Below are 26,775 nucleotides of genomic sequence, written 5' to 3'. Positions count from 1 at the left end.
GGGCGGGACGCAAGCGCACATCTGTCGCGTATAAAGAGCCGGTGGACGGTGTTAGGAAGTTGTCGAGGAAGCTAACAGGAAAGCGTAGCGGTGCTACGCTGCAATATCGACCAGAAAAGAATGACAACGCCCGCTGTGACAGCGTGCGTTTTGGCACTCGCGATCTGCCTCCTTCCAGCGACATGCAAAGGTGCGTTGCCACGTCTCAGAGATTCACAAAACTTAACCGTGCTCTGTTCGTCTATCGTGTGTTTAGATTTCGCAGCCCAATAATAGTGAGAAAGAACGCTGATCATTACTAATGCTCGATCGATACTCACGAGCAAAGCGAGCAGTCTCTGAAATTGGGGCAAAATAGCTGCCGTTTTAGATTTTTGTGTTAGTGTAATATTCAAAATACTTAAGCATAAAAGTAACCTAAATCTTTCAAAAAATCGGGAACTGACCACAGACATAACCGCCAAGAACAAGGCGTGACGCATGTTTTACGAAAAACATATAGTTTTATATTACTAGCAGGTGCTGGGAACAATTTGTGCGAGCGTATGTTCCCGATGTCCACAGGTTCAAGTGAATCATAAATTGAAAAGATGTATTCTGAATAAGATGTTATTCAGCAGAAGATATTTTCGATCATTCTAACACCTGTGTTGTTGCAGGCCAATACTACTGGGGCGCTAATGGATGGCGTCAGTACTGGCAGCCTTCCAACACGGGCGTCTGCGACCGCGCCTACCCGGCAAGGCAGGCAAGTCTCCTTTCATTCGGTCTCTAATGACTTTGCTTAATAGCGATGATGTAAATGTGCTTGACTTCGTCAGCGTCGCTCAAAAGCCCCCAGTTTACATGTATTGAGCTTTAGGTGCTCGTCAAGACGTAAAAACACGCGGTGTGATTGTGAAGTGTGTGTCCAGATGCAACGATTAACATAGATAGCAGACACAAGTTCGAGTTTAGCTGTGCCAGTATGTGTGTAAGTAAGCAGCCAATGGGCAGTAGCAGCCTGGCTTTAGCAGTATTGCACTTTTTTGTAACACTGGCAAAGCTCGTGCGAAAAAGCATGAAATCTGCTGTTTTTCGCCAAATCATTTGGATGATGAAATTTTCGCACTAAAAACCTTTATCACCTGTTAACCTGTAGCAGCATCTTCGTGCGGTCTTTACGCATAAAAACAGTTTTAATTAATTGAGAACGAGCCAGATTTTTTTTTTACAATCCCGATATTTTACTCCAGCTGCGCCTTGTGATCACTGGAGAGCGTGTGCGAAATAAGAGAAGCATTTCTGTCTCAAGCCACTATATTGTTAAATTAAAAATTTAGCACCGTGAATGCCCAGCATGTACATTCGTTGATTTTTAGGGCTATTCATGTTTACGGCTATTTATTTTGTCTACTTTTAGGATGCTTTTGTAATGCAAATTGATAGGTTACTGGTAGCGTGAAAGCAAGTACTTGCCTCGCTAAAGAGCGGGAATCGGTATGCCCTCTTTAGTTGATGACATATATAATGCGATGTAATGTTGGCTAAGAGATTTAAACTCGAATATATGATTTCCATAAAATCACAAAATTTTCCTAGTTTCTGTTTTCCCCCACAGGCCATGGCTTGTGACAAAAAGAATGTCGCGCTCAGTGCGCGAAAAGCGAGTGGTTACCGATCGCTGCCGTAGAAGTACTCTATGTCATGCCGCATGATATTTGTTCTCACTTTATAATAGCTGTTTCAATTCCATAGTATTCTTATGTCACATAGAGCAATTGCCTGAAACAAATCTCGTAAAGCACTTCACAGAGGCGCGTTTTATGTTAAACAATTCGGTTAGCAATTGCATGTTTGCGATATACTACGGCAGGGTTTAATGCAGCAGATAGAAAATGTAGTACTTTCAGTAGAGTACTCATTGTTGACACGTTTGCATCCCGTTTTTCTTTTCAGACGGGCGGCTACGTCCACTCTTGCCGGTACCTATGCTCTGGGCTTCCCGTCAGGTACAGCTTCGAACAAGACGGCACACCCTGCTATGTAAGCTTTGTGGAAATGAACATTTCTTTAAAAATTCTGCTGTCAGGACAAAAAGCTTCGCCGCAGAAAACGAGCACTCAGATGAAAGAAGCTTAAGTTCAGTTCTGCGCACCGGCGCGTCACATACTGCACGCATATTGACCCAGACTGAGAACCATTTGAAACATTTTTTTTCTGTAATCAGCCAAATGAAAGGGTATGCGTCAAGTACGTGATACAGGCCAGATTATTCTCAGAAAAACTGAAGAGATATCCGCCTTTCCACTGCGCAGAAAACGCGGAAGGTCACGTGCTGGCATCGCGCCTCACACGCTGATGACTTTTATGGTTTATGGTTTATTTGGTTTACCGTCCCAAACCTGCTCGGGCTATGAGAGACCTTGTATTGAAGGGCTCCGGAAATTTCGACCACATGGGGTTCTTTAACGGGCGCTGACATCGCACAGTACACGGGCCTCTAGAATTTCGCCTCCATCTAAATTCGACCACCATGGCCGGGATCTAACCCGCATGCATGCGCATGTCTTCATGAGCGCGCACTAAAAGAAAAAAAAAAGCAGGCCACTTCACAATTTCGGAAGGCCCGCAGCCTGCACAGAGTAACGGATTCGATGGCTGAAAGGATAACCGAACCGCTTCATATACCGCCCAGGAAGCACAACCGAGCGTGAATGCAGTTGAGAGCTTGCAGTTCTGAACTTGCTGCGTCGAAAGGTCACACTCAGCCTCAGGTCTTGGAATGCGAGGTGAAATATTCAGCCCTCGTGTTTTATTCTGACCTTTCTCTCCCTCGTCTCTTTAGCTCTTCTTTATTTAACAAGAATCTTCGCTTTCTTTAACATGCTGGCTGCGCTGCTTTCTTCGTATTTCGACGGTAATTGCCAAGGGACGTCATAATAGCATTCCTTTAGAAAGCTCATAAATAATACACCAGCCGGAGTTGTAACAAGTACAAACGTGGTGTTGCCACTTGTTCGATTTTACGCAATTTTCTGTCTTAATTAAGGTTTTTTGTGGTAGAAATTTACTAATTTGCTTTCCCAGGACGCTAACCCCTCAGTACAGTGTGACTTGTCTTCTTTGGCAGTACCCCTCATGACACGACTATTTGTGCTGGCAATTCTACACACCAAATACTGGACAAGTGTGGAGAACACGTGACGCGGTCGTTGACGGACTGATTCCATCCAACATGTGCCCTACATACCCCCTAATCCTGGCCCTTAAAGCATTTCCGCTAGCCGCTTTGTAAACAAGACGCAGGTAGCCCGTTTCGCTTAGTCTGACGGCAACGATGCGATAAGCTGAATTGTGTCCAGGCGTTGCCTGTGTCAACCACAGTTGGCTCAAGAAAAAAGTGTGAGTCCACCCGCTATTTTTCTTTGCTTACAGACCAACCGGTGGCTAGCAGGAGCGTGCTACGCTGGTCGATGCCAGACAGGATGGTGGCCAGTACAACAACCGGCCGTTCCACAGGCACCTACGACAGCGGCCCCTGTCTCTGAGACAGAGGGCGCATCCTTAGAAGGTCAAGGTGCGTCTTCGTGTCTTCAGCTGATTTGCATCAGATGCTCGCACATTGATTCCATTTGTTTTGTGCTTTGTACAGCTGATCGTGTAAGCCTCATCCGACCGTCGGTATATTTATTACTAGACATCTAAAACCGATGAAGAACCACTCGATTCATAACTGCAGAAATACTGCACCAGCGATTATTGCTGCTCTCATATCTCAATTTTAAGATTGGCACATATTTTACAGTTGAGCGTCAGATTTCTAGTAGATGCTGAAAATGGTAATGCTGTGTTTCCTCTGAACTCCAGGAAATTCTGAGAACTGCACATTTTCCTTTCGCATTTCTCCGCTAAGATCTTGTGCCAGTTGTTAATAATGAGCACCCTCCACCTGAAACAAACATGCATAGCACTAAGTGCAAGAACGCCTGCGATAAGAAAACAACGAAATTACAGGCAACATAGAGTACAACGCCTACTAGTTAGCGTCATCTTTCGTCTCACATTTTCTGTTGCTTTTAATTTTCAAGCTGATGTTTTGTAAAATGTCCGCGAACATCGTCTGTTCAATCAGATTATTGTAGAGAGAAGTGCTTTTGCGCCGTTCTCCAAAAGGGGTGTTAAGCTTCAAGTCCCGGGAGTTGTTTATCATGCAAAGAACGGCGTCTTTTTTGGTTCCGCTTCGACAGGTTCTGCGCCTTATATGTGCTCTAAACTTGTAGAGCAAACCGATTGTGAGATATAAAATTTTAACATGCCGAAGGCCCCAAGTATTGAAGTATTACGAGATGAACAGTCATCTTAATTGCGAGAGGGTGCACATGTAGGGTTCCGACCTTTCGTCCGCGCGGGCATGTCACGCCAAAACTTCTACCTCTTATTTTTCAAGGCTGGAGTTGGCCGGGTGAGGATGCAGAGAGTCAACGCTGCACGCGTGCCGACTCGGTGAGTTTTACGCAACTATTAAAGCATTTTTATCGTTTACTCGTGTATTTAGTTTATCTTTAGGGGTTCCCAGAGTGCACTGTATAAATAAAGTTCTGATTTTCCGAGAATATATGTCCAATATTAACTAGACAACATATTCGGTGAGTCATGTATTATCAAGCTGGGACTTAAATTGAATACGGCGTTTGTAGTTTGTCACTGGTATTAAAGGTGCACTGAAGAGGAATCTGAACTTGTCTTTTTGCCGCTGGAACTCGATCTACACGTTTCTAGCATTCTTAGAAACTGCGACTTATTGCCCTGTATGGCCGATTTCCCAAATTAAATCGAATTAACGGCCGGCTCCCGCCCTTTTTTTTTTAATTCTGCCTCGTACGGTGGGCGGAGTCGACCAACGCGTGGAGTGCCTTTCACCCAGTCCCGTGGCGGCTTGCCGCCCTGCCATCGGCGGAGTAATACGTAGTAATCCGTAGTAGCAAATAGTCCGCGCGTATTTTTATTTCTTCGGGCTTATTTTGCGGCTATATTATCTGCGAATGAAGCTATTTATTCATGGAAACCTAAAAAACAAAATAAAGCGAAAGCAAAGCCTCCACGGAGCTGGCTGAAAGGAACTTCACGCGTTGGTCGACTCCGCCCATCGTACGAGGCAGAATTAAAAAAAAAGAGCGGGACCCGGACGTTAATTCGATTTAATTAGGGAAATCGGCCATACAGGGCAATAAGTTGCAGTTTCTAAGAATGCTAGGAACGTGTAGATCGAGTTCCCGCGGCAAAAAGACAAGCTCAGAATCCTCTTCAGTGCAGCTTTAAGTACTTGGTTTTCAAGGATGCGTTAGTAACAGGCTCATCAACAGAAAAATTATAGTACACTGGATAATTTTTGGTACCCAGTTTTGAAAAGTGTCCCCTGCGTGTTGGCGTCTTTGTGCTGTCAACTAATACAAAGAAGGAGTTCTTGAGGCATCCTTTTCCTGTAGTTCAGTTATCGTTGAATAATATGGAACTAATGTGGTGGGTGCACGCTTTCAGTTTTTTTTTTCGGCAGAAACCATGACAACGTCCTTTCTTCCATACATTCACTTTATGACCGAAAAGCTGCGTCCTCCAAATAATTCCTTTACCACTCATTTCTTCTTCAGCCGAATTCGTTTGTGACCAATATTGAAATCATGCCTAAAATATAAGTAGCATAATTTGAGGGTGGATCTAAGTGCACATCAATTTAAACTCAGTTTCTATGGCAGTCATTCAGGCCTAATATATATTTTCTGCGGAATAACACATCCGCGTCGTAGACAGGTGAAATATGGCCTATATTTTTTATGTCTTGGTGTTTTCCCGTGACTGTCTCGTCATCATCTGAATATCGATTGAAGGTTTCATTATGCCCAAGAAAAATCAAATATCACAGTACTTTGTGTGGACCTCAGAGAAAGCGGCGCAGCTATTTTTTTGATAATCTGAACACTGGAGGAAGGCAAAATGACAGATCCAGAATAAGTATTTTATCATATGAGCCTAGTCTGAAGTACATTCGTTTGAAATTATTAAAATAATAAATAAATTGTAGCAACATCGATAATGCTGGAAGGTAAAAGTAATTTTCTAAAGAAATCTGCACGTAATTTAGCCGATATCACGATGAATTATGCTTAACTCTGAGTAATAGAGGCCGAAATTCATCGTGAAGTAGACAAAAAATAGCGCAGGGCCAGCTAGTCGGAAAGCCGGGTCCGGGGAAGCCAGGTCCACAGGCGCGCGTGATAACAATCCGCATCTTGATGCTTCCGCCCCGACTTGTACACGACCGTTACGTCGGACTCCTGCAAACGGAGGCTCCACCTCGCCAACCACCCAGATGGATCTTTTAGGCTGGCCAGCCAGCATAACGAGTGGTGATCGCTGACAACGCGAAAGGGTCTTCCGTATAGGTATGGGCGGAACTTACTGATGGCCCAGACTGCCGCAAGACATTCTTTCTCAGTCGTTGAATAGTTGCATTCCGAGCGCGAAAGTGTACGGCTTGCGTAAGCGATGACTCGTTCGGCGCCATCCTTCCACTGTACCAGGACCGCCCCAAGGCCGACGTTGCTAGCATCAGTGTGTATGTAGGTTGCTGCGGCGTCATCGAAATGGGCGAGTATCGGTGGACGTTGCAGGCGGTGGCGTAGCTCCACGAAAGCATCCTCTTGGTCGCTTCCCCACAAGAAGGGTGTGTCGTCTCTGGTCAGCGCAGTTATGAGTTCAGCTATTCTGGAGAAATCTTGGACGAATCGTCGATAGTAAGAGCACAGTCCCAAAAAACGTCGAAGTCTTTTTGTCAGTGGGACGCGGGAAACTGGAAACAGCAGCGGTCTTGTCGGGATCTGGGAGAACACCGCGCGCGCTGACAACATGGCCGAGGAAACGAAGTTCCTCAAAACCGAAATAGCATTTCTCAGGCTTGATCGTAAGTTGCGCACATTGGAGTGCCCGGAGCACTGTGCGCAGCCGCTCCAAGTGTTGCTCGAAGGTAGGCGAGAAAAATTACGAGGAACTTTAGCGGCTAAAGTGGTGAAATGCGAAAGCCTGAGTGCTGCATTCTGCTACGCGATTGTTCACTGCACATTTTGTTGGTGCATTAATTAACTGCCAATTAATGACGCTTAAGCTTCGCCTTTAGGAGTGGAACGCGACAGCGTGTTGTAGCGCTGCCACGGAGTCCAAGGAACGCCACCACCCGTTCGGCGCGATGCGTTGCCCTTTGAACGCAACGCATTTTGAGGAAAGTGAATGGGGCTGTAATTCTCTGTCATCTCGGTGGACACCTGAGCCGCACCGTATAGGAAGGGAGGAGTGAAAGAAGAAAGAGGGTCCGTAATGAAGAAAATGAAAATTGTATTTGAGGAAAGGAAGTTGCGCAGTAACTGTCTCACATATTTCGGTGGACACCCGTCAAAATTCGCGCGCGGTGACGTCACGACAATTTGGACCAATCTGAAATACGGACAAATACGCCTTGCTCGTCAGTAAATTGGTTTTTGAGGAAAGGAAATGTATCTGTCTCTCATTACTCGGTGGACACCTAAACCTCGCCTTAACGGGAAGGGAGGAAGATGGGAGTAAACGAAGACACCGTATTCACTAGACGCACCTTTGTTCATTCCAAACCATCGAGCTGGCATGGCGGTGTGGTAGCGTGCTCGACTCGCACTCCGGAGACCGGGGTTCGATTCCCAAGCCCGGGCAATTTCTTACTCGGTTTTATTTATTTATCTGATCTGACTAGAAAGCTTCATTAGACCAATTAGTTAAGTAAGCAATTAACTAAACTCAGTCGAACTTACTTGGAGCATCACTATACGGTTCCTTTAATTGGTTGCATGGTTAGTAGCCAAACTACAATTGACCCTGTTTGAAATTCGCGCACTGTGACGTCACGACCGCTTCGACCAATTGAAAAGCGTGACATTTCTGTCGACAGCTCCTGCTTACAACGATGAGGAATTAAAGGCTTCCGCCTTAAAATGACGACATCGTCCAGGTATACGAGGCACGTCTGCCACTTGAGCCCAGACAAGACAGTGTCCATCATGCGCTGGAAAGTGGCCGGCGCTGAGCACAGTCCAAACGGGAGCACCTTAAATTCGTATAGACCATCAGGCGTCACAAATGCAGTTTTCTCGCGGTCTGGCTCGTCCACCTCTATCTGCCAGTAACCGCTTTTGAGATCTAAGGAGGTAAAGAACCTGGCATCACGTAGTCTGTCGAGTGCATCATCAATCCTGGGGAGCGGTTAAACGTCCTTTTATGCGAAGCATACTAAAATAGCTCAACCCAGCTCCTCGAGCGTGGCGGTGTCGTTACCATTGACCTTTCGTGACCTCCATGTCATACCACGTGATGCGTGACGTCACAGCAGATGAAAAACGGGGGCCCAACTCGCGCCGTCGCGCGAGGCGTCGTGACCAAGGATGACCACGTGGCGCGTGACGTCACAGCAGATGAGAAACAAGGGCCCAGCTAGCGCCGTCGCGCGAGGCGTCGCGACCAAGGAGGACCACGTGATGCGTGACGTAACGACCTAGGAGAAACGGGGCCCCAGCTCGCGCCGTCGCGCGAGGCGTCGCGACCAATGTGTTTCCTGCTTCTGCCGCTAGGTGCGCTGTAGTGAACACGTGATGCTGGAGCGGTGGTATACAAGGGACAAGGGGGTGCGCCTGCCTCTGCTAGGCGTACACAGGATAGAGATGCCTCCTGGAGACAGTGCTGCTCGTTGGAATGAGAAGCAAAAGTTGCGGCGTGCTACAGAGACTGATGAAGAGCGTGAAGAACGTCTAGCCAAGCGGCGTGCTCGATATGCAACTCAGCAACAATATGCTTCGTATCTGACTAGGCTTAACCTAAGCTAAGCCTCAGCCATTTTTTTGGTCACGTTGTTCAGTTTGCGGCAATCGACACAATCTCAAGGTGTTGTCTTTCTTTTTCACGCGCACCACCGGTGACGCCCATGGGCTTGTCGACGGTTGAATTGCATCGTCGGCGAGCATTTCGTCCACTTGCCTTTTAATCGCTTCGCGTTCCGTCGAAGAAACGCGGTATGGACGCTGGCATACGGGTGGTGTAGTCTCGTCGGTGATGATGCCATGCTTAGCGACAGGCGTACGACCGACCCTGGAGCTCGTGGCAAAACAACTCGCGAAGTCGGTTAGAAGCGCAGAGAGAAGAGCCTTCTGCTCAGGCGCCAAATCCGGATTGATTCTGACGGACGGAAGGACAGGACATGGTGGAGCCTCTTCTTGAGGGCTTGTCTCCAGGGCGCACACTTGAGGCACCACGGCGAAGTCATGCAGGAAGGCGACAGCCGTGCCCTTGGCGAGGTGCTGCAACTCGTTGGCAAAATTTGTAAGGAGCACACTAGCACAACCGTCTTGTAGTTGGACGAGCCCGCGAGTGACGGCTACTCCCTTCTCGAGCAGCAGGGGTACGTGGCTATCAGCGACACCTTCGTAGTCGTGGAATAAATAATTCCTTACGAGAACTAGCACACTGGACCGGGGTGGTACCATTACGTCGTCGTCAACAAGTCGCAGAGCAGTGAAGCGTGAATCGTCTGTGTCAGTGCGCGTAACGGCCCGTTTAGGCGAGAACGTGACCCGTGCTTCGTGCAGGTCAATGACAGCACCGTTCGTGTGGAGAAAGTCGAGACCGAGGATCAAGTCCCTCGAACATTCACGGAGGACTACAAATTCGCTGACGTACACAAAACCACGGATATCGACACGAGCGGTGCACCTGCCGGCGGGGATAATCAGGTGACCCCCAGCAGTGCGAATGCTAGGTCCCGACCACCCCGTCAATACTTTCTTCATTTGTAAGGCAAGGGCCAGGCACATGACAGAATAGTCGGCACCAGTATCCAGCAAAGCGGTCACGTCAATTCCGTCAATTTTGACGCACAATCCGGTGGTAGCGCGTCGGATGCTGTCGCTACTCGCTCCCGGAGAAACATCGTCGCGTGGCAGTGGCAGAGGAGGATCTTCACAAGTCCCGGCATCAGCGGCCCTGCCTCCAGAGGCCGCTGGAATCAGTTTTCCCGGCGTGGACTTGGAGAACGGTAGCGTCTCGGCGACGGTGATCGAGTCTCCTGGCGGCCTGACGTGATGTGGTTCTGGCGCGACGACAGATGGAATGCGATCTCCTGCGGTCGTTCCCCGTTCTGAGGGCACGGGTCGTCCGGCGCGAAACCACGCAGGCCCACGCGGCGGTATGGGCACGCCCTGTAGAGGTGACCCGCCTCGCCACAGTGATAGCAGAGGGGCCGACGATCCGGGGCACGCCACACTTCACTCTTTCGCGGTCGCTGGTAGGCTGGCGGAGCGTCACCACGAGGGGAGCTCGACGAGAGCACTGCTGGAGTCGCGGCAGTGACGTCGTATCCAGGGGCCTGGCGCAGGACGGACGCATACGTGGGCCTTGCATCATGCTGGCGAGGAACCTCGGAAATCTGGTGCTGTTGTGCTGCCAGGCGCACCTCGTCCCGGACGACTTCGCTCAGTGGCGTGAAAGATGGTGTTTCGGACGACGTACGGAAGGCCTGCAGTTCCTCTCTGACGACAGATCGGACCAGCTCGCGTAGAAAGGCCGCGTCGATACCGGGAGGCATGGAGATGGGATCAGGCTCGAAGGTGTTGACGTCGCGATTGTACTGGCGGGCTCGCTGTTCCAGCGTCTTCTCGATAGTGGCCGCCTCGGTGAGGAACTCTGCCACAGTGCTTGGTGGGCTGCGCACGAGTCCTGCGAAGAGCTCTTGCTTGACGCCCCGCATGAGGTGGCGAAGCTTCTTGACCTCCGTCATGTTGGGATCCGCGCGCTTAAAAAGGCGGGTCATGTCCTCGTAGTACATGCGTACACTCTCGTTGTGGCGCTGGTTGCACGAGTGTAACGCAGCTTCTGCTCGATCTCGACAGTCTGCATTCGGAAAAGTGGCTTTTAGATTGCCGCAGAAAGCTTCCCAGGACGTAAACGAAGCTTCATGGTTTTCGAACCATGTCCGAGCCGACTCTTCAAGCGCAAAACAGACATTGTGGAGCTTACGGTCATCGCTCCAGCCGTTGTAACGGGCAACACGTTCGAAGATTTCGAGCCAATCCTCGGCGTCCTCGAACACGTCGCCATGAAACGACGGGGGCGTTCGTGGCTGATGACAGAGGATGTGCGCCGGGAGCATGGTCTCAGTTGCCATGGCAGCTGGTGCCTCCGAAGACCGGGGTTGCGTCGCCCTGGTTGCAGCAGGAAGGAGTCCGAATTCAGGGGACGCTCCACGGAGGCGGCGGCCGCGGCGCTGGTGAACTGGGGTGAGATCCGTATTGGTCGGTAGCCTACACGGGTCTGGAAGCGTACCCCGTACCTCCACCAGATTTGTCACGAATATTACACAGCACACCGTTCGATATACAAGAACTGTTCCTGTCTGCCGAGCGGTCACCAGCAAGAAGGCGAGGCACTTCTTCCTCGTCACAAGCGAGATGGCGGAGCACTTCTTCTTCGTCCACTTCTGAGCTGTATGAATATTAACGATATATAAAGTTAACTGTATTGGGTTTCGTCGCATACCATTTCTCCATTTAAATGCTCTTCATATCACACTTATGTCAACGCAGTAATGTACTGCAAGACAAATTATCCAGCGTCTCTTTACTGCATGTTTCATAGGCCGATCGCGAAATCAATTCTTATCGCTGAATGTTTTTATTTCACCGGGACATTAACTTCCCAGAAATTGCTCCTAAACGAGGATAACGTAATTCACTTGGCTGTTTTTCTTGTACAAGAATGGTCGTTTTCTTCGAAAAGAAGATATATAGGTCATTTACTATTGCGTGCCACAGCGAATATGTTCACCTCAATAAGAAAAGAACCCCAGAGTGTGTCATTCTTGCCTCCTTTTTATCCCAGCAAGTACCAACTGTGAGGAGAAGCTGCCGGTACCTATGCAAGGGCTGGCCTATCCGCATCGAGTATGAAGAAGATGGAACCGCCTGCCAACTGGTGAGTGGATTTTATGACATGATCATTCTCTAGGAATACGTTGCACTACAAGAAAACAACATGTGATCGCACGCCAGAAAATTTCTTGAGTGCAAGCCTGCGTGATGTTTGAAATTATCTTGTACTTTTTTGTAGAGGCCACCTCTCTTTATTAAGAAGGCTTTATTGCTGTCTTGTAGCTTCAAGAGAGTCAAACGCCATCGTCAATACGCATATTGCAAGCTTAGTTTTGACTTTGGCTTGGGATTTCTGCTCTTCGATTTCACTACCAATCCCTAGTGTTTAATTATAGATTCAGAACGCCATCATCCTTAAATGAAATATCACAACTGCCTGCTCAATGGGTTTTCTAAACTGTAGCATTGGAATAATGTCACAGTTTAAAAACGTAACACTAGAACACTGCACTAGAAAAAATTGTTCGAATATATTTGAAAATTACAGCATTACGCTATGAGAATAGTGTCCAAAAGTTGTTTTTTAGGATGAGCTAAACTGTAAATGGTCAAAGTTGCTTCTCTAGGCTCTCGTTTTTGAGATGCTGTGAACGTCAATCTTGTAGGTATGGTCATGGAATGTTCAGAACACGAGAGCTTCTTTAACGCCTCCTTCAAGCGGTTAATATCCAGTAAGACCTACCCTACAAATGCTATGAACCTAAGCTGCTTGCAAGTATGATGCATTCCTCTCACGAATTTTCCTATTTCGCAATGCAGTCCTGGTGGAGGGAAGGGTTCTGCTTCAGAGGCCACTGTCAGCGAAAGTACCCCTTGCAGCCGGTACCAAAGGAGGAAGACAACGAAATTGAAGGTGATTACGCAGTTCACTGCTGTGGGTATCCTCTGTCGCCGTAGCTGCGTTACTGCTCCTATTTCAATACAAAGCTTCACCATCATCAAATTCGTAACACCTCCACTGCCGCTTTCACAATCGATGTATTTGCCGAACCCGATCCCATCACGCGTACAGGGTCGTCTACTCTTATTGTGAACACGCCAGAGCGTGGCTGCGCTCCGCGCAGCGCCTTATGTCTGACGCGGCCGTGTATCAAAGCAGAGCGGTGCAGGCGCACATGGACACGGATGTGGTGCTGAGTCGGACAGAGTCGGATGCACTGGCGCTGCGCAACACGTAGCCACGCGCTCGCATTTTCACCCTAAGAGTAAGCGATCCTTAACGCCATGCACACATGTTGGAATAGTATGCTGGAAATTGTTTTACGATCTCCAGCGTGGGTACCATGCTGAATATTGAGGAATGTTCGCTCAGTGTGGACTAGCTGGCCATGGACAGTATTTAGTGATTGTCAAGCCACTACCATTTTTTTGGGCTACTAATCATTGCCAGCGCTGTTACTCCGCAAGGATTTCGTAGTATGCGGGCTGCAAGAAAGGTACAGGCTAGAGCTATGAAGTAAACTTTGTCCTTTAGTTGCAATCGCCAACCGTTCCTTCTGCATACCCTAAAAATGACCACTTCAGGAAGCGGCTTTCCCCGCCATCTCATTTCTTTCCTTTCCAGGCTTTCATGCGGTTAAAAGAACGATCAGTAGAATTTTAAGCGCGTTTTTTTTCGACGCAACGCGATACTTTGGGACTAAGGCACCCTATTCAACTACGGTTTTCTAAGAAACGTTGCCGTAGATAATTACTAAAAATTTCTGTCAGTAGATGTCGCTGCTTTTATGCATCGCGATGCTCGAAACCATGATAAGCTACCGCAAAACCATTCGATGCTGGCAATAGTGATTAACTAAGGTTAATTGAAACCCAACCGTCAGCCAAAAATTGGGCAGGTTTTGTATATATATAAAGAAGTATCTGTTTCAGTTTCCACAATCAAAGCTGTAACGGGTACAGCGACATACGCCACATGGGCGGCAGTTTTAGTTGGCCATAATTACCGCTTCAACCAAGAAATGCGAAGCGGTGTGGGGCCGTCGAGTAACAAAAGCTGGAAGAATTTTATAGACAATGCGTAGGCCTCGGGCCATCGTTGCCATTTAAGACTGTTCGATGAATGTATGAACGAATTAATGCCGCCGCGGTGGCTCAGTGGTTATGGTGTTCAGCTGCTGAGGGATAAGCTGATATTGCTCTTATCCCTCCTTTATGTCCCTGCGGTGGATGACACAGCGCTTTGTAGCAGCTGCTATTAGCGGCCATAAAGTGGCGCGATCTGTTTTCAGCAAGCTTACATTGTTCCCGGGAAGTACAGCAGCATTCGCTACAAATGCCACTTTCAAACTTTGTACCTTTCGTCGTAGCGAAAAAGAAGAAAGCACAGTAGATGGCAAGTTTCTGATGCTGAATCATCGAGACTCTGAAGACAAGCATGGCTAGTGGCATATCATTGTTCAGGCGATATCAGCAGGAAACACATTTTCTAGTGGGGCAACGTATATAAAAGGAGTAGTGAAAGTACGAACAAGAACGGCTTCCTGGCTTCGCGTATATTTCATGTTCTGGTTGCGGCCTGTCTTTCCTTCCCGTTCTCCTCTTTGCCCTCCTCCTTCTTCTTGTCACGATCCGGATAATAGCAAAGGTTTTGACTACAATATGCATAGTGGCGGTGCTTTTATTAACTCCTTTTCTTTGTATGTGTAAGCGGACAGTACAAAAAACGTTAATACAAGAGTAGTCTAAACTTTCAGGTATCGGAGCGGCGATCTATTTCACGGCATTGGCTCGAACCTTCCTCGGAGCGCCACGAAACTTTCACCTATGTCTAATCACACGCTTTGAGTGAAATTTCGGCACCGATTTGTCAGTTTCATGCTACACCTCGCAGTAACTTGGAGACGACGATCGCCTGATATTGCACAGAATGGGGCTAGAGGAATTTGGCGTTCAATGCATGCTTGGGGGATAGGCCATGTGAGAGGCAAGGTGTGGTAGCATCGGGTGAGATAGCCAGCGTTTGGTGGTTTGGTGGGCTGTTCTTCCCGCTCTGAAGAGTTCCACGGCGAAAAACACAAGAAACGCCAACAAATTGTGTAGACATGGAATCGCACCTTCCGAATACCGCAGCCAGCGTACTAAGATATTGTATGGAGTCGTTTTACTCACACACTCGGGCGGTGAAGGCGACTTGGTTAGCTCGATGGCCGACTTTTCTGGGTGTGTCTGTCTGCGTAAAACTATTTTATTCAGTTTTATTACGTGGCAAATGAGTTCACCTCTTTTCTACGATATGAATGGATTTATATTGTTAAAATCAGTGTATTAAATTTACCCCAACTCAACAAAAGAAGTGAACCTTTCACATTTAAACAAGCTGAAAAATTTGTCATGCCTCTTGAGACCTGAAGCTAGTGTAATGAGCTCGTGGAAAAGGCAGTCCTTTTAAGTGGGTGCGGATTTGAAGAACCTGACATCTCTTTATTACACCAAGACGTTTAAAAGATTAAGCGAAAATGATTTCAGTGTGCTCCAGGTTAGTTACTGTTTGCTTTTGCAGGTGGCAAGGACTTGGCACGCAAACTGAAGTGCAGGAACTACAAAGAAAGAGTAGAGGTGAGTGCGTCCGAAGTCAGGAATTATTCCCCGTAGTTTACCTCTTCCAATTAGTTATACGACCAAATTACGCCTTTGCTTTCGTTGAAAAATTTAAGCACTTGTTTTTTTCTGGTGGCTTACGCAAAATCGATCCATAACATTTTTTTTTTCGACTTAATTTTGAAATTTCCGCTAAATTTCTTTCCAAGTAAGCATCAGTGAGAGCCCACAGTAAGCACGCCAAGAGGAAAAAAAAACGAACTAATGATTCAGTCTCGAAGTAGGAATGTACAAAACAAAAACCCATTGACCATCTAGTGCCTTACGAACTTGGTACAATGTACTGATATAGCATATTACTTCTATTAGATGTATAGAACATTATGTGTTCCTTTACGATACTGGTTTCTGAGCTTTCCCGGTCCCCCCAGGTTTAGTTATGTTTTCAGTGTTATCGTAAAAAGGAAGCTTTGTCATTCAATTTGCTTCCCTGTTAAAATTTTTCTGTGTTCAAACTTCGGTGTTGAGAATTCTTTTGCAACCAAGCTAAATATTTCAAGAATACAGGTAATAGTGATAAGAAAAAAGAATTGCGATAGCCAAGAACAGCTTAAGGACTCTGTGATCGTTTCACGCTGGGGGCTTATGTGGCTATTAGATGCATTTGGTGGCCTATCAGATACACTTTAGATGCCTTAAATGTACTTTTGTTTCATCTGGAAGAGCGCAGGAGGAAAGCGATTTTTCATTACAAGATTATAGCAACATTCCTAAGTAATTTGTTGCCAAAAGAAAGAAGCATTGGTGAAGTTTATTTCCCTAGACTAAATCACTATGGATTTTGGAACCAGTATATTACAGTCGTGTATTTCTCTAAATGGGGCATGTGTTAACTTCAATTTTTTTCGCTATGAGCTTTCTTTCAACTTAGCTAAATTCTTGCTCGGCGTATGTCACATGCAACAGTACAATGCAAACGTAGTTAGAAATTTTAGGGGCTTCATCTTTTTCCTGATGTATATGACATCTCCCGAAGGTGGCTTCATAACTTCTACAGGGTTGAGTTGTTGAAGCTGCCATTGGACACTGAGGAAAAGAAACAGTGGTGTTTAGGATTTCACGAGTAAACAAACAACCACCAGCGCACTGGTCTACGTATCAAGGACTAATAATGAAAGCCATGCCCTTGAACAGCGAAATAATTTTAAAATTTAGTGATCGTTAGAAGCATTCAGGCCACACGTTTTAATTTTTTTTAGCTGCAAAACTATATGCGCAATGCCATGAAGAAGCTGTAATTATGGGGCAAGGAACACCTGTATGCTGCCGCTCCAAGGGCTTCTGGGTCTTTGGAGCTCTTTAAGTGCTTGCCTATGTGTCTCCAAAAAAAAAAAAAAACAAGCGATGCGGCACCGAGAATCTTGGACAATGTTTGCGCACTTCACCTCGCGGGCGAAAGGAAGTCGGAGCACCCACTGAAAATCCCTCTATGTTATACTGAAGATCAAAAAGTCAGTGAGCCTGGGTGGGTGGTGCATTTTCCTTCAAACTAATGCTCGCCTATTCACTCGCTCGATATTATAGCTGAGACTGCAAATGTAGGTTCCTTGCGCCTAGGGCAAGTGCTCATCCAGCAACCGTTTGTCAAATGCGATATATTTTTTTTTCATTTAGCAACTCAGATGAAATGTAGAAGTGAAGGATAATTACATTTTTAATGCCAAGTAAGTTTAACTGGTAACTCTCTCAAAATTAGCGAATTTCTCGAATTTTCCGAAAGTTGTGACACAGAAACGTCGGTGCACTTGGGTGTTAAAAGGCATGAACGGAGTTTCGACGTGCCTAAATAATCCGGCAGGTACGAATGACGTGAAGAAATCGGCCAGACTATGAGGCTGTTTTCTCAGTTCCGCCATATTTGTTTTTTTTATTCAATATTCGAGTACCAGTGCCCCAATCACTGCGCCACTTTTTGTTGCAGGTTGACGGTGTGGTTCGCTCGTGCAAGTTCGTGTGCAAGCAGAGGAAGAAGGCCTTCGTTGCCTACGAAGAAAATGGCACACCATGCGCGGTAACTGCATTGTTTCCCCTTTCACAAAATTGTTCTGATTTAAATGCATGCGTGTTTTGCTTCTGCTTCCCGGCGAACGGCTTGCAAAACACACAAGCTAATTTTGGAATAGGCGAAACTAGAAGACTGTGAACAAATGAGAAGTTTCTGAATCCAAGCAGAAGGTGGCAGGATTTTTCTCCTGTTTCCGCTACGGATGAGTAGGCGCAATTTCCCATATAAATAGGCTGTTCCGCATTATCGATTACTTCTTTTGAATATCAATTCGGTTTCATAGCTGACCGCTTGTATTCGCTTGTTAACACATGTCGCGTTTGCGTGCTCTTTCATGACAGCATTGATTAACGCAAATGCAAAATAGTGCCAAGCCGGCGCTTTTATGAATTATACCTATCAGAAATTATTACTGTGTTATTAACAAATATAGAGGAAAGTGCTGTGACTTTTCATTGCTTTAACTTTAACTACGCAATATATACGATCGCAAAATATACGGTTGTGATTATCTTATATTAAACAAAAAATTTCCATGCGGTATGTGTTGTCAGTGCGCCGAAATTAATGTTCTCGTGGATTGCTTTTATTATGCATTATTGTTTCATTTAAATCAGTCTTTCTTTTCCCTTTGCAATGAGCTGTGATAGTGTAATGCACCTTTCGCCAGGACACGTTAGGCTGTAGCGCTTTGCAGAAATCATTTTGTAGCCTGCATGAAGCCGTACGTCCGAACATTTAGCACTTGTTTGTGAAACGCGTTTCTCCGCCGCCTAGCCACGGAGGGTAACGGGTAAAATTGGGTGATTTTCTAACAATTCATGACAAACGAGCAGCAGCAGCAGCAGGAACAGAAATACAAGGACACCAGCAGAAATGCTTTATTCAACAGTAGGCACGTTCCGCTTGTTCCCGGTCATGTTTTCGTGGCTTCGTTTGCGCTACACTGTAGGAAAGAAGGTAGATGCTTTGTTAAACAGAAGGGCGGTGGCGTCAACTGAAAGTTCTTATAATTTTCTATTGGTACCTTTATTCCCAGGGATAATAACTTCGTGTTCTTTTCGAGTGCAGGCATTGCCGGGTCAGAACGGCTTCTGCGACCACGGAGTGTGCAAGGCAGTGGAAGCTACCGCTGCACCTACTGAAGCTCCGCAGGCACCTACGGAGCAGGAGACGGAGGAGGCTGTGCCTGATGTTACATCCCTGACCGTCGTGGCCCCCCTAGGCGCTACAACAGAAGCCGCTGAAGATGCGACTGCAGCTCAGACTGAAGAAGAGGCAACCACCGCTTCGACCACCGGCGAGGAGGAACCAGATACTGTGGCTCCCGTGGCCAGGTCACCGTGGACTCCAGGTATGTGTAGTTTTGAACTGAATGGCGATGTAGCGTAGCTTCTCGGACAGTCACCCAAAAATGGGTGTATACGCATTCATTTAAAAAAAAAAAATACTGACCGCTGTTGGCGGTTCACGCGCTTCCTTTTGTCGCCTTTTATAGCATATATAAACTCTGCTTTCCGTGAAAGTGATGCTTTTGTAACTAGAACCCGGTACACTTTTGATTTTGAAGAACTCTATTTGTCCGTATTGCCTATTTATAGAATAACGCTCAGTGTTGGGCCCAGCGCGTTTTACATATTTCGATCCACGTTTCAGTCAATCTGAGCACACTTGCTCATTCTGCTTTTCACAGAGCAAAAAACCTCATAGAGCTTTTAGCATGGAAAAGAATAACCACTGAATACTCATGAAATATTTATGGCTATAAAAGTGGCACCTATGATATGCTCTTGGGTTCAGTAAAGTAAATGGTAGTCTCCTTTTTCTTTTCTAAGCATTGCACAACGGCCCCGAATATTACAGTTTAAAATGCTGCCGTACTTCCTTGATAAAGTATTTTGCAGTGCAGAGCGGTAATCTGAATCTCACTGTTACTTCCGGCTTCCTGCCGTATTCAGTAGGCTTTCCATCCTACATGGTTTTTTACGGATTATAATGCAAAGCAGGTGCTTTTGTCTACTGTGGGACTGTAAATTATTAAGATCCTTATCTAGGCGAGTTGAAGTGGGTTTACAGCGATCGTGTGCGAATTAACATACATTTAGGGATTGCCTGTTTACGCTGAATTCTAATTACTGGGCAATTAGAAGTCAGCTGGGCCGTCGATTTTTTGGTTCTCCTTTCTTCTGAAGTCCGGGGCTGTGGAAATCTGCACATCGCATGGAAAAAAAAGAACTGAAAGTAAAGTTAACGTAGGACTTTTTTAGGATATCCTGAGCTATGTATAGAAAGGTAAGACAGGGTACTGCACTAATGTTGAGTGATGATCAGGCCCAACACCACATTGCGCTCGCGGTCGCTGAAGAGAGCGTTCCTTGCGTTGCTATGCTGTTTCGCTAAACTGCGAACAAACTGTTAAATACATTATTATAACTATAGGAAAATATGATTTTCTCAGCGTTGTCAATGTGATGTGGGGTGTAGTGAAGGGGTGTAAAAAATGTGCGCACGTTTCTACACATTTCGTTACATATTACATTGCTACAGAGTGCTCGAAGAAGTTGAAACTTTATAAATCATGTCTATATTTCGAGCTTCCTGTCTGGGACTTCGTATTCCATGTCTCTCCTATTCTCGCGCAGGTTTCGTTGGCGTTCAGTGTGACAGGGCCTACCCTCCTAAAGTGGTAAGTGTGCTGATTTCGAGAAGCGAGTTGCATGTGGCAGCGGCTGTCAATGCACAATTTCTTCCCTAAAAAAGGAGCCAGTTCGCTCAGAGAATTGTCTCATTTCTTTTAATATTAGGTTGACGGGCGGCTGCTCAAGTGCAGATTCTTGTGCCGAGGATACCCCCTGCTCAGGATTGGATTCGAAGAGGACGGCGCGCCTTGTCTGGTGAGCACATACTTTAACAGTTGATGTTTGTGGAAATCATCAATGATTAAAGAAGAACGAAAACAAACAAGAATCAACTTTTATGGAAAGAAGGATGTCACTAAAAAGCAAAACACACTGCAGGTGTATACATCACATCTTCAGCGGCCTTTGATAGCGTGTCACCCAGTTTAATATAGAATGGTATTTGAAGAAGAAATAGTTATTACCTGCTTGTTATAAAGCGAAGGATAAACGGAGTAAAGAGTTTATTCTCCTAAACTAATCCGATACTTGCTTGTATCCCAAAAGTCCATTGTTTTTCGTTTTTACCTTCATGACTGTAATTATAATATTTTCTGCAATATTAAACAGGTTGCCAGTGATGATGTTTGTTTTTAAAATACACTCCCTCTCAATTCTAAGTCCTTCATAACCGTGATGCCAGGGGGGTCACATATACGAATTTTCCTTAATTCTCTGGTTTGGACGAAAAAAAGCAATGTCTATTTGAAAGTAAGCGCTTGCGCTGCGCACTTTGATATCGGCCTTTGTGGCAGTGCTAAACCTTTTAGCAGCCGCTGCTGGCCAGAATTTTTCAATTCCAAATTTTCAACGCCTGTTTTCGTTCTTGAGTAATTGTAAATGACGAATAACTAAAAATTCACGATTTCAATTTCGAGTCACCAGTTAGAGACCAGCCTTAATGTAGATCAGACAGAATGAGCATCCTTCCCTCGGAAGTAAAACGCTGAAATATTTCGATCTATTGGCGTCTATCTTTCATGGCACAAGAATGTAATTGAGGAGAGAGAGATAACTTCATTTGAAAATTAATTTAAGCAGTATACTGAACCTGTTTGCGTTTCCCTTATATATAACAACTGTTTCAGGGAAGCCCCCTACAATTTAAAAAAAATATGGCTTTTGAGGTAAAGAGAACCCTTTCGTGTAGCAGTAATTCAGGCGTTGGTGCGTGTCAGAAACAGGCGAATTTCATTAACTAGCCATGTGTATAACTAAAATCTTCTTGTTTGCATTTTAACTATAAGACATAGGCGCGTTATTTCAATTAGGCACTTGTAGTCGTCCATTAGTAATGGCATATCAGGTTTAGAAACCCGAAAACGCTATCACCCTTGCGGCTCCGTCTCAACAAACGTTCAAGGCCGAAAGCTGGGCTAGTTGGTGTTTGGTGTCCTCGCCTACCCTCGTCCCTGTTTTTCTAGCGCTACTACTATGCCCTCTCAATCAACAAACGTGGCGCATTTCTAGCGCCATTCCGAAACAGCGCGCCTGCGGGTGGCGCAAAGTGGCGCCTATGAAATCGCGACACTCCGACCCGCCCGCTCTGGAGCAGCCAAGTCGAAAGCAGCGGGCAGCCCTCCATTGCGAGCCGTGCAGAGAATGTCCCGTGGCACGTGCGTCACAGGGTCGTGGTTTAATGGATGTTGTTTTGCGCTTCGCGCAGGCCAACGGTTTTCGAATGGCGCGAGACCAGATTTGTTGAGCCTGAGCGGCGAGAGTAATCAAGTTGTCGAAGTAAACCGTTTAACCATCATTACTTGTTCGAACGATAGGTATTGCAATTTTGTTAATCCCTTGAGCCTTTATCGTGATTCGCCTGTTTATTGGCGCATAACAACACTTTTGTTACTATGACACACGAGTATTATCTTTACCTCAAAAAAAAATCTTTTTTTTTTAAGAATTAATGGCAGGCTTCTCTGAAGCACCTTGTAGATAGGTTAAACAATATAATGTGTCCATGCTTATATTGTGCTTTAAAATTTGCAGTGTGTACACACGTACTAAATTGAAATCTTGAGATAATTAAAAAGTGCCTCATGCTCATGATTTAACCTCGGAGTTTTGTAGCACTGTCACATATTATTCACCTAGGTCACCCAGGGTGAGAAAGGGACATAAATCACGTGTATAACTAAAATTTTACCGTCAGTAAAGTACCACCACATCAGTATCATTATACCAGAGGCTTACTACAGTTCCCACGGCTGCGGAACTAATACTCGAAATAATTTCAAATATTTCTTTATACAAGCACTGTGAACGACTACACTATTTTATTGGCGTGCCGTAGTAAGAAAGCTTTCACTTTCATTGCTTGAAGCACGGCTGCATTATCGCTTTTTCTTATTTGATCTCGGGAATCTTCCTTTCATTACTCTATGTGGAAAATTTTAGCCGCAGTTTAATCTCATAACCATAGCCAGGTATGTAGCAAAGCTTCTGTACAAGAATTTCAGTATCGACTAAGTTTAACAGTTTAAGAGCACCAGGTCTTTAAAGCTATAGACAGTTTTGTCAAATTGCCTCAAGTTGACGAAAGCAAGAAGCGCTCAAGCGAAATGAAATACTTTAAATAAAGACTAAACTTTAGGTGTGTGGAGGCGAGCATGCAAAGCATGCTCGCATCCACAGCAGTAGGGCGTGGTCGCGATGATAATAAAGTACTGTCTACGCGTTGATGCGCATAAATATTTGACAAACGAACACAGGCAAGGTGCTGTTTTAGCTCTCAGTGCAAGAAAACTTCGGCCTTATTTAGTGCACAATTGGTTATGCAGATTATTTACATTATTATTTGGGTCTGTTACTTGTCCAATTTGCTCACTTTTCTACGCGGTGAAAAAAAATTCCGCTACTTTAATAAAACATCAAATCTCCGACGTCTTTACGTTCCGCTAATAGATCTTTGATTCTTCTTTATTTAGTTTTAGATTATTAGACGCGCGGCCAAGATTTCCGCCCAAGCCGAGGGTTATGATTACACTTTCATGAAGCACTTCTATGCTGCTTACTACTACTACACCAGTGCTTCATATCACCCACCCTGTGTGTGAAGAATGAGCTATGCCATGACTGTCAATGCTGAGCTCATATGAGTTATATCCTAAAACTTGCTTGCGTTTGCGGTATGCTTCTTTGGAAGAAAGCAGCGTGGACTAAAGCCGCAAATTCTAAATGAAATAATGAGGAATCCAGTCCAGGAGAGCAAGCTGCCGGGCTAGTTGATGATGCATGTTGTTAAGAAGCTAGCGCAAAAAACGGACAAAGGACATTAGAAAGGAGACATGAGCGCTCGTGAATGTCTTACGTGTCCTTTCTTCTGTCCTTTCTGCGTTTTTTTTGCGCTAGCTTGTTCACAAGATACATCAGAAATTTCGTGTATATTACCATTATGCGCATTATCTTGTTAATATTGCAGAAAAAGAAGACAGAGGGAGTGTGCTTCAATGGAAAGTGCAAGTCTCTTCCTCCCTCAACTGATGCACCTGGTCTTGAGGAAGAAACAACGACTGTGCGGTCATTCGTTACCGAGGCGTTTGCACCCAGGACTTCTGGAGCTGAAGAAACGAAAACAGAGGTGGGCGCTCCTACAGACGATGCTGAAAGTGTTTCAACACCTGGGACCGCAACAGAAGGTGCAGTTTCTGATACTACCTCGGCAAGCGAAAGTGCAGCATCTGCAACAGCTGGCGCTACAGACACATCTGCGATCACTGTCGCCAGCAAATTAGCAACCGAAGGCGAAGCTTCTGCTGTGACATCGGCAAGCGAAAGTGGAGCGTCTACCTCTGCTGACGATGAAGACACATCTGCTGCCACTGAGGCCAGTACATCGGCTACCGAAGGCGAAGGTTCTATCGCTACATCGCCAAGCGAAAGTGGAGAGCCTGCTCGTGTTGATGTTGAAGAAACATCTGTGGCCACTGAGACCATCAAATCGGAATCCGAAGGTGAAGGTTCTGGTTCTACATCGGGAGACGAAAGTGCAGTCACTGCCAGTGCTGCAGCTGAAGAAGCTTCTGCTGCCACTGAGACAAGCAAATTGGCAACCGAAGACGAAGGTTCTGTCGCTACATCGACAAGCCAAGGTGGAGAGTCTGCTAGCGCTGATGTTGAAGAAACATCTGCGGCCGCTGAGACCGTCAAATCGAAAACCGAAGGTGAAAGTTCTGATTCTACATCGGCAGGCGAAGATGGAGTGACTACCAGTGCTGCAGCTGAAGAAGCTTCTGCTGCCACTGAGACCAGCAAATTGGCAACCGAAGACGAAGGTGCTGTCGCTACATCGACAAGCCAAAGTGGAGAGTCTGCTCGTGTTGATGTTGAAGAAACATCTGTGGCCACTGAGACCGTCAAATCGAAAACTGAAGGTGAAGGTTCTGATTTTTCACCGGAAGGCGAAAGTGCAGTGACTGCCAGTGCTGCAGCTGAAGAAGCTTCTGCTGCCACTGAGACCAGCAAATTGGCAACCGAAGACGAAGGTGCTGTCGCTACATCGACAAGCCAAAGTGGAGAGTCTGCTCGTGTTGATGTTGAAGAAACATCTGTGGCCACTGAGACCGTCAAATCGAAAACTGAAGGTGAAGGTTCTGATTTTTCACCGGAAGGTAAAAGTGCAGTGACTGCCAGTGCTGCAGCTGAAGAAGCTTCTGCTGCCACTGAGACCAGCAAATTGGCAACCGAAGACGAAGGTGCTGTCGCTACATCGACAAGCCAAGGTGGAGAGTCTGCTAGTGCTGATGTTGAAGAAACATCTGCGGCCACCGAGACCGTCAAATCGAAAACCGAAGGTGATGGTTCTGATTCTACATCGGGAGGCGAGGGTGCAGTGACTGACAGTGCTGCAGCAGAAGAAACTTCTGCTGCCACTGAGGCAAGCAAATGGGCAACCGAAGCCGAACGTTCTGATGCTACATCGGAAAGCGAAAGTGCAGCTTCCGCAGCTGATGGTGAAGAAACCTCTGAGGCCACTGAGGGCAGCAAACCGGCAACCGAAGGCGAAGGTTCTGGCGCTGCTCCTACAAGCGGAAGTGAAGCGTCTGCTAGCAGTGACGTTGAAGAAACATCGACTCCTTCTGAGACCAGCAAATCGGCTACAGAGGGTGAAGCTTCTGATGCTACATCGGCAAGCGAAAGTGGGGAGTCAGCCAGCATTGAAGTTGAAGAAACCTCTGGTGCCACTGAGACACGCAAATCGGCAACCGAAGGTTCTGATGTGACAGCAGGAAGCGAAAGTGCTACGTCTGCCGCCACTGACGTCGAAGAAAGCTCTGCTGTTGAGATCAGCCAATCGACTACCGAATTTGGAATTTCTGATGTTACATCGCAGAGCGAAAGTGCTGCAGGCGGTGTCAGCCAAAGCAGTGCTGTGCCGAGCTCTTCAGATTTCCCCAACGCCCCAGCTGCAACCACACAGGAACCCTCTCGTGATACCGCGCTAAACACCGGTGATTCGGTGTCCGAGGTCGCAACGGCTTCCGGTCAGGGGCTAGAGCTTACCACTTATGCTCCTGCGGTATCAGGTACCTCATCTGGCGAGTCCGCCCCAGTGACCGAGGACGCAGAAGTTATCGTGGAACGTACTGAGAAGACGGTCGTGGTGACAACCAAGGAAGACCTGACTACTTACTCTGCTGAAGGCGTCACATACGTTGGCAGCGCCGCAACAGAGCCAGCCGCAAAGGACGAAATCCCTACAGAATTCGTTACGGAGCCGAAAGAAAGTGAGAAAACAGAATCAACCGAGTCCGTGTTTGGAGACGTTAGCACTACTTCCAGCTCCGGGGAAGAGCTCACAACGAGCTCATCTTTGAACTCCGCTGCCACTGAGGTACAACAGGATGTTATTCAAGGAACTGAAACATCTTTTGCAGTCGTAACAAAAGAAGGCACGGTGGCTGCGGAGGACTCTGCAGCCGAAACAGTTATTACAACTCAAGCCTCCTTAGCAGGTGAAGCCACAGAGGGTACGACTGCTGCGGAGGAGTCGGCCACAGTAAAAATTATCACAACCATCACGCGCAAAGAAATCACCCGTCTAGTTGAACCCGACCCATCCCAGCCCAACGCGACTTTAGTGGAAACAACCCGCACCACGTCCGTTAAGACGCTGCCAGTTTCAGTACTCAACGAAACCGCAGAATCAAGCCCGGCGGTGGTTGCATCCGCATCATCTAGCGAAAGCAGTGTCGTAGAAAGTGAAGATGCAGCAAGTACAGACACGGTGAGCAGTGGTCCCTCGCTCGTGATAACGGACTTTGTGCAGAAAACCGCGGCATCATCGAAGGACCCGGCAACAACGCCAAGCGTTCAGGAAGAGAATGCAGCGCCCGCTGAAAGTGGCAGTGAAGTTAACGTAACCATATAATATTAGAGTGGGCAAGCAATGCTTCCGTCTGTGGAGTTCCACCAGAAAGCCAAAAGAATCTTCAGAACCAATAAGCATGTGCCAGAAGGCATCATCCACTTCGTAAATGCTTTGAGCTGGAATAAATTATGTGTGTGAACA

General features: G+C 46.5%; 1 protein-coding gene across 1 annotated transcript; it reads left to right on the top strand.

Annotated features, from left to right (window-relative positions):
* LOC149363008 (uncharacterized) lies at positions 1-26,775 on the top strand. The gene is made up of 13 exons (XM_089573328.1): positions 1-190; positions 660-748; positions 1,939-2,025; positions 3,418-3,559; positions 4,430-4,485; positions 11,929-12,021; positions 12,738-12,831; positions 15,481-15,536; positions 17,500-17,589; positions 18,655-18,937; positions 20,226-20,269; positions 20,388-20,477; positions 23,686-26,775. Exons 1-13 carry the CDS (start codon positions 121-123, stop codon positions 26,632-26,634), a joined length of 4,143 nt encoding a protein of 1,380 aa, XP_089429454.1. The 5' UTR covers positions 1-120; the 3' UTR covers positions 26,635-26,775.

This window comes from Amblyomma mixtum, chromosome 2 (genome assembly GCF_055824585.1).
Source record: "Amblyomma mixtum isolate Tamu chromosome 2, ASM5582458v1, whole genome shotgun sequence".
NCBI lineage: Eukaryota > Metazoa > Arthropoda > Arachnida > Ixodida > Ixodidae > Amblyomma > Amblyomma mixtum.
The sequence above is the reverse complement of the archived record's forward strand: the minus strand, read 5'-3'. Positions and strand labels throughout refer to the sequence as shown.